Source organism: Alosa pseudoharengus, unplaced genomic scaffold (assembly GCF_046254945.1).
Source record: "Alosa pseudoharengus isolate Yale_2024_CS ecotype anadromous, Long Island Sound unplaced genomic scaffold, YU_APseudo_1.1 YU_APseudo_1.1_scf_21, whole genome shotgun sequence".
Classification (NCBI taxonomy): Eukaryota; Metazoa; Chordata; class Actinopteri; order Clupeiformes; family Clupeidae; genus Alosa; species Alosa pseudoharengus.
The window spans coordinates 8,376,144-8,383,643 of NW_027468674.1; the positions used below are offsets into that span (position 1 = coordinate 8,376,144).

Consider the following 7,500-nt stretch of genomic DNA (forward strand, 5'->3'; position numbering starts at 1 on the left):
CACACACCGAGACACACACAGACACGCACACACACACCCACACGCACACACACACCCACACACACACACACACCCACACACACACACACACACAAACACACACACACACACACACACACACACACACACATTGTAGAAACTGCTTACTGTATCTAATCAAATCTAACAAAGTGTTATTAATCTTAATATCAAGATTAAAAAAATCTAGTTGGTATTGTTTACAGTATAAAGAGACTTACCTAGTGCTTTCTAGTAAAACCATTTGACTTAATTTAAAAATAGTTTGACTTCTTTTAAGTCGTGTCATCCTGAAAACAAGCAAATTTGTCTGCCAGTGCGTTGAGTAAATTTGTCTTGATAAGACTCCTTAAAATAAGTCAAAATCTTCTTAAATTAAGTCAAAGTAATCTTTCTTTTTATCTTAATATAAGATTAATAACACTTGGTTAGATTTCATTTTTTTGCAGTGTACTCTCTCTCTCTCTCTCTCTCTCACACACACACACACACACTGGTTTCACTGGTCTCTCTCTCTCTCTTTCTCTCTCTCTCTCTCTGTCATACACACACACACACACACACACACACTGGTTTCACTGGTCTCTCTCTCTCTCTCTCTCTGTCATACACACACACGTAAACACACACTGGTTTCACTGGTCTCTCTCTCTCTTTCTCTCTCTGTCATACACACACACACACGTAAACACACACTGGTTTCACTGGTCTCTCTCTCTCTCTCTCCCTCTGCAGATGATCTTCAAGTTGACCCACTTGAGTGTTAATCAGTGGATGGTTGTGCTCAAGCTCTCCTTCCCTGTCATCCTCTTCGACGAGGTTCTCAAATTCGTTGCTCGCAACTACGTTGATGGTAAGCTCTCGCAATGCACACCCTGGACAGTCAGAAGAAATCACACACACACACACACATACACACACACACACACACACACTAGTACTCATGTAAAACAGAGTTTCATGGATGCTATTGTGTCCTCGCTCTCTAATCAGTTCCCTCTAACGTGACTTACACTGCTGAGGTTCTCTAAAAAGCTCTTTCATTCTATAAATGTCATTTATATATCTGTTTGTATGGTCTTCCCCATCTCATTCCCTCTCTCTCTCTGTCTCTCTCTCTCTCTCTCATTCTTTCTTTCTCTCTCTATGTCCTCTACCTGTCTTTCTCTCATTCTCTCACAATGTCTCACTACAGTATGTCCTAACTGTCATTATCATTTGAATCTCATCCTACTTGAATTTCTGTCATTTTAAACATCCATCAACCCCTCTCCCTCCCTCTCTCCCTCCCTCCCTCTCTCTCTTCCTCTCCCTCTATCTCTCCCTCCTTCCCCCATGCCTCCCTCTAATGCCATCTCCATCACTCACTAATGCCTTTTATTCACTTGCAGTTTAAACCCGTCTAGCTCCCTCCTTTCCCCTGTAACACAAAACAAGGTATATTACGGTCCTCTGGATGTCTGTGTGTGTGTGTGTGTGTGTATGTGTGTGTGTGAGTGTTAGGAAAAAATGACAGGATGGTGAGAGCATTATAATGTATGTTTGTAGAGAAAGAGATTATGTGTGTGTACATGTGTACGTATGGCTGTACGAGGGCCAGCCTAGCAGTGGCTGTGGCGTTTCTGGTGGTACTCTGCAGTTCTCCCTTCTACCTGAAGGGGGTGTCATTCTGAAGGTTGCTTGTCAGTCTTGCCTTCTCATACATGCACTACGCACTGTATGCCTGATGCCAGTGTGTGTTGCGAGCTAGCCTAGCCATCTTGTGCCTTAAATGTTGAGAGTGTTGTTTCCTGTCTCTAGGAGCTACTGTCCTTGTAGTCTGTTTGTTACAGTCATATGTGCTGGTCCTGGATCTGCTCTTATGGTTGTATTTCAGTTCCGCTGTGCTTTAGCTCAGGGTGTTTGTGTTTGTCGTCTTAGATGTTCTGTAGGAGAAAGCTCATAGCTCTCTGCATAGCTAGAGCACCTTAAGGCTGTCTAATCCAGCTGTCAGTGAAATCACACGTGTTTTAACACCTATCAGCATGCGTATAGTAGAGAAGAGGTCTTCATTAGCTTCCATAGCCCTCTGGAGCAGTGTTCAAGCATTGAGTTTCTGTGTAGCTCACTAGAGATACTAACCTCAGCCTTACAGCAAGGGTGCGCACGAACCTGTTTGAGGAGGGGGAAATTAAAGCATTAAACATTATTTCTTTTGCCTGACTGTGACTTTTTCTTCCACAGCTGGAGTGGAAATCCGTTGAAAACGAGGGAAGAGAGAGAGAAAAGAGAGAGAAAAAAGGAGGAGAAAAGAGAAGAACAGTTGTGTGACGAGAGAGAAGTAAGCTCTCGAGAGCGGATCAAAGGAGCGGATCAAAACACTGAAAAAAAAGTCTTCAAAAAAATCTTTAAAAATGACTGGAAAAAAAAAATTACAAAAACATATATATATACGAACAACAAACTACAAACTCTTGTTGAAAGATATTGAATTAATATATAGGTAAACCCTGCTGCCAAATTAGTTGAGCGATTGAGAAGATGGATTAATTTTATTCTTAAAAATAATAATAAATGTATTAAAAGTTACATTTTTTGTTAAACTTGTATACTCTTTTCTGTTGTCTTTCTCTTGGTCTGTTGTCCAACGCATGCTCATATGGCCTTTGACAATTTCACTTTCATACACAGCAGAGTTTACATTATGGTGGTTTAAAAGAGAAACATCATTGTAAGGGTGAGACACTTATATGTGTCAAACACACAAAACAGATGCTTAGAGGACCATGAGGGTACATTTGCTGAATTTGACAAAAATAAAAAGTGTATTAAAATCATACACTGCAGTGTTTCCCATACATTGACTTATTTGTGGCAGCCTACCACAATATCAACATTGACCACCACACAATGATTTTCCAGGTTGTGCTAAATTGTGCTTAAATCTGGTTAGCATCATAACCACGCTGCGTTAATTTGTTAAAAACTGTTGCATTCAAGTTAATTCTGCAAACCTACCACCACAAATAGAATTCAATTTTGTTAAAAATTACACGATCACTGCCACCAACAATAATTACAAAATAACTGAGTCATACTAAAGGAAAATATGTATAAAAGATGTATTACATTCCTTGTGCTACTGGTTGAGGATGTCCTACAGGGACTGATCAAAAATCAAGCCTAATTGACATAAAGGATGACGAAGGACACAACAGCAATGCACAATTGGCTGGAGAGAGCTGCAACATCCCCCCATTACATTAGATTAGATTAACATGCCCCCATCAGATTAGATTAGCATGCCCCCATACTCTATCTCCAATCTGTAAAAACACTCTTTCACAGGCCAGCATACACTGTCCTCAGTCAATCACCAACCTAGCTTAATCAATTTAACACAACACACAATCAGGTTATTGTACAGTATGTCATTTATTGATGAATATCATGTTGGTCATGGTATGTCATGGTAATCAAAATATATATATGTTTTCTCAGCGTGCTCCTTAGCTTTAAGATGTCTCTAAGACACTGAAGGCCGAGCTCAGTTTCCAGCTCATTAAAAAAATAAGACTACTTGACTTTGGCTTTACAGCTTCAAAAGGCATCCTGGTATTTTGGTCATCAGAGAGGGCTGGACAGACTTGGGAATGAGACGCTGAGAACGCTGCTTAGATGTTTGATCTGAAGGGGATGTCCACTTCCTCCATCTGTCTGGTGTAGTCCTCATCAAACACCTTGGCCTGCTCTGGAGTGAAGTGGTTGGCCCAGTCTCCAACTTCCCCTGCAACAAAAGAATTGCATTGAATATCAGTACCTTGTAGATAGATATAGATAGATAGGTTGGGAGATAGATAAATAGATAGATAGATAGGTAGGTAGATATATCGATAGATAGATAGATAGATACACTCATCAAACTATCTGTACAGTCCATAGAAGACAAAGGTGAAATCAGTGTAAAGCAGAAACAATATTAGTATATTAGTAATTACTATACTACTAATTACTCTTACTAAAGGGCACTTCTTGTGTTGCAGATGTTATAAATACAAGTGTTCCTTAAGCAACTTTGCTAGAACTTAACTCTAAAGTTTGATCTGTAAGATATGCTGAGCATGGAGGTATCGTGCGTCATGCAGCTGGGAAGTGGGACGATTCCCACTTTGGAACTCCAGACTTCTGAATTGACAGCATTCAGTTGACCGAGACATTTTCCTTCTTGCTCAACCATAGTAGGCAGTTCTAATAACTTATTTATGCATTTCCTGTGTTTGTTTTCCGAGCTGATCTCATGAACACGCTTCTTTTGGGAGGTTGGGGATTTTTAAAGTCGGGTCATCCAAGTTTGCGACCAGCATGAAGGCGGTATTACCTAGCGTTCATGGGCTTCGGAAAAACCTTTCTCCGAGTGAAAACATCATCATTCTGCGTCATTCACGTCACGTAATGTGTGAGTCAGAGGTCGGAAACTGGGGCTAGATTTTGCTAACAGAGTTGCCCAGTTAGGGGCTCGTCATCACTTTTGTCGTCACGTTGTAGCTAGTTCGTTTGTAGTCCATGTGGCCTTTCATGTCCAACAGTTTTAATGTGAACTTGGGAATTTGCCGTTTTTGTCACTTGAAAGCTGCATATCTTTCTTTCACGAGCTTCTTACACTATATTTTAGGCAAATACAGTTGTTTCTTTAGGATTAGTGAGTGTATGTTTTAACCTTTGTTGTGGCATCCGTGTTTGTCACACATTCCGACGGCAAAGCACATGAACACTTGCTGTCGGAAAAACAAAGAAGCCATGGGGGCGGTCCTTGTCATTCCGAAGTGCCCTGAATGCACCACAGACCTTTTCTCATGAAGGGAGAAATGGATTGGTCGAACACAGGCTTCGGCATGAAGGAGTAATTGGCCATGGGGTTGTCCTTCATGGCCTTGAACGAGGTCAGCTGCACAATACGGTCTATGATGTCATCAGAGAGCGACAAGTCCAAGTACTTCATGATGCGTATGATCTCCTGCCGAGGATTCTGGGAGAGGAGAGAGTTTGAAGAGCAAGTTATAGTAACATTAGCCTAGTGGCCTATTACTATTATGATTATTTAACATTATTTGTTCTCATAGGGTTTGACATCAATTTCATATCAAATCAACGTTGGCTTAACAAAAATCACATTGACCCAAGTTTTATAGACCATGACTACATGTCAGATTGATCCCTTTGTTGGACCTCTTAACAACCACAATCAAGCCATAACTTAAAATGCTAAAATAGTATGAAATTATAGATGTTCAACATGGTCGTCAAAACCTTGACTAATTCTTGACATCAAACTGACGTCAAGGTGCCCGCTGGGTTATTATTATGTTTATGGTTATTCAACCTTTTGCCATGTGCACAAACCCAAAAGACCTTTTTACAGCAGCCATTTGTGGGCAAGCACAGGTCTCACTAATTATGTTAATGACGTCTACATTTGAGTGTAGCAGAATCATAGCCTTAATTAATGGCATTAGTAACACCTGGGCCAGCGATATATTTCAGGTCAAACATTGCCGCTGTGGGTAGCGCTGTGGCTGACTGGCTGCCGCGCCCGTAGGCTACCACAGTCGGGTCCAAGTGCCCGCGGGGCTCTGGGTTTGAGACTGACCCGGGTCATTTCTCGATTCCACCCCATCTCTCTCGCCTCCTGGCAGTCTCTTCACTGCCCTATCCCATAAAGGAAAAAAGCCCCCAAAAATATACTTTTAAAATCGCTGCTGTGAAAAAGGCTCATGCTAATGGACTGAGCTGATGTCCTACCTCCTTCATGTCTTCATAGAAGAGGTAGAGGATGTTCCTTCTCTCTCTCTCCTTCCAGTAGCCTTTTACATGGTCATACCAGGAGCCCCAACCCACTACAGGAACAGAGATCAAAGACCAACTTGGAGGAAATCGTTTTTTATATAACCCACCTCAAGATGCACTCAAAAATGTATGATGGGCCATGTTTGGGCTAAGTTTGAAAGTGCTCATGTACATAGCATACATAGCATTTGCAATATTATATTGGTAAGTATCAGATAGGAAAGAACAGAAAGGTGCAATAAACACTTTTGCATGCAGCCTTTTTCCTTCTTTCTTATCAGTTATGGGGCCCTATCATTACATTCTAAAGTGCATCGTCACTCGTCAAAAGTCTATTCAAATTTAGTAGGATGTCCAGTTCACATTGGGAGGGGTTTCGTTCTCAAAAGTGGAGCGCATGGCGTAACAAGGTGTTCCTAGGTCTTTTAATGAGTCATATGGGTGTGTTTGGGGCGTAACATCATTTTAAACCAATGAGAATGACATCTGTCATTCCCTTTAACGGCGCAACACGCGATATGTCAAATAAATGCATCGGTATTTTGGCATTCAACGGCGCATTTGAAGGAGGCTGCTTGCGAGACCGTATGGAATAGTCATTCTTAAACCATGCTTTACTAAAACCTAGCATAGCCTTCACACATTTGCACTCGTCTATTATTTGAACTCATTGGCAAAGTGAAACTAACTTCACCAAGGAGTCAGTCAACGACATGACCGTTATATCCAGTTACTTTCACTATTGACTGACAATGGGTTACCATCGAAAACATAGGCTGGAAAAAGCAACACTTACACTAATGTTTCTCAAATGACTGAATAAAACAACATTTATCCTGCAGAGGAGTTGCTTATATCTCGTGACAGTGCGTCTTCAGCTGTGCTCTATACGTGTCTCTCGCCTCTCCCATAATCACTTTTAACCGTCATTACCAATTTGCAAATGATGGTGAATAACTACTCATCATGAGATGTACAGTATTTCGTAATATCTTTATTCTAATTATGTTTCCCATTGTAATCGTGCAATTTAATGCTTTGCGTGCGCTGGTGTGCGTTCATGAATGATAGAAGGATGGTGCGTGCACCTGCCAATATGACTGTTGACATGCGCTCTTAAAATAGCATATGAACAACTCGCCATTGACTTCTGACCAGGTTTAGGTGGTGTATGATAGCGATTTTTAGACAATGCGCGAGTCCCCTCCCTAGGTTGTTAATTGCCACACCCCTGGGCGCAATGCTTAAAAAATAAACGTGCAAAATACCGAATTCAACTTTCCGCGGGTGAATAACGAGTATTACGCCATGCGCTGGTGACCCAAAATACAGCCCATGGACCCTTTCAACAAGGTAAACAAAAACAATGCTTGAACATTCTATTTGGGCCCCAATCTACTTCCTCTGCATTAAGATAACATATGGAATGTTAAAAAGGAAGTCTTATGGGGCCAACTATGATGCTGATAATGGAACTCTCTTGAAAGGGTCTAGCCCACCCAATTTTCTAAGTGTCGGAAAGTGTTTCATTAACATCGGTCACCTGTCGCCCAGTAACCTGCTGTTGATTGTGATTGTGTTCGTGTTGTGTAGTTGTGGCCAAATTTGTTGGTGCCCTTATAGTTCACTGAAAAAATGCTTGTCACTCACGGTCTCCCT

The 7,500-nt window shown here is 41.3% G+C and overlaps 2 protein-coding genes across 2 annotated transcripts in view; one reads left to right on the forward strand and one right to left on the reverse strand.

Moving 5' to 3' along the window:
• Nucleotides 1-2,606, forward strand: part of atp2a1l (ATPase sarcoplasmic/endoplasmic reticulum Ca2+ transporting 1, like) — a 17,108-nt gene extending 14,502 nt beyond the window's left edge. Inside the window, exons 22-23 of the mRNA XM_076297788.1 lie at nt 754-871; nt 2,242-2,606. Of these exons, the coding sequence (XP_076153903.1) occupies nt 754-871; nt 2,242-2,261 (138 nt within the window). The 3' untranslated portion in view covers nt 2,262-2,606. The remainder of the gene's footprint in view (nt 1-753; nt 872-2,241) is intronic.
• Nucleotides 2,607-3,413: 807 nt separating this feature from the next.
• Nucleotides 3,414-7,500, reverse strand: part of sult1st6 (sulfotransferase family 1, cytosolic sulfotransferase 6) — a 12,923-nt gene continuing 8,836 nt past the window's right edge. Inside the window, exons 5-8 of the mRNA XM_076297789.1 lie at nt 7,492-7,500; nt 5,797-5,891; nt 4,843-5,023; nt 3,414-3,784 (exon numbers count right to left, since the gene is read on the reverse strand). The exon at nt 7,492-7,500 is cut by the window's right edge and continues 118 nt beyond it. Coding sequence (XP_076153904.1) covers nt 3,672-3,784; nt 4,843-5,023; nt 5,797-5,891; nt 7,492-7,500 — 398 coding nt within the window. The 3' untranslated portion in view covers nt 3,414-3,671. The remainder of the gene's footprint in view (nt 3,785-4,842; nt 5,024-5,796; nt 5,892-7,491) is intronic.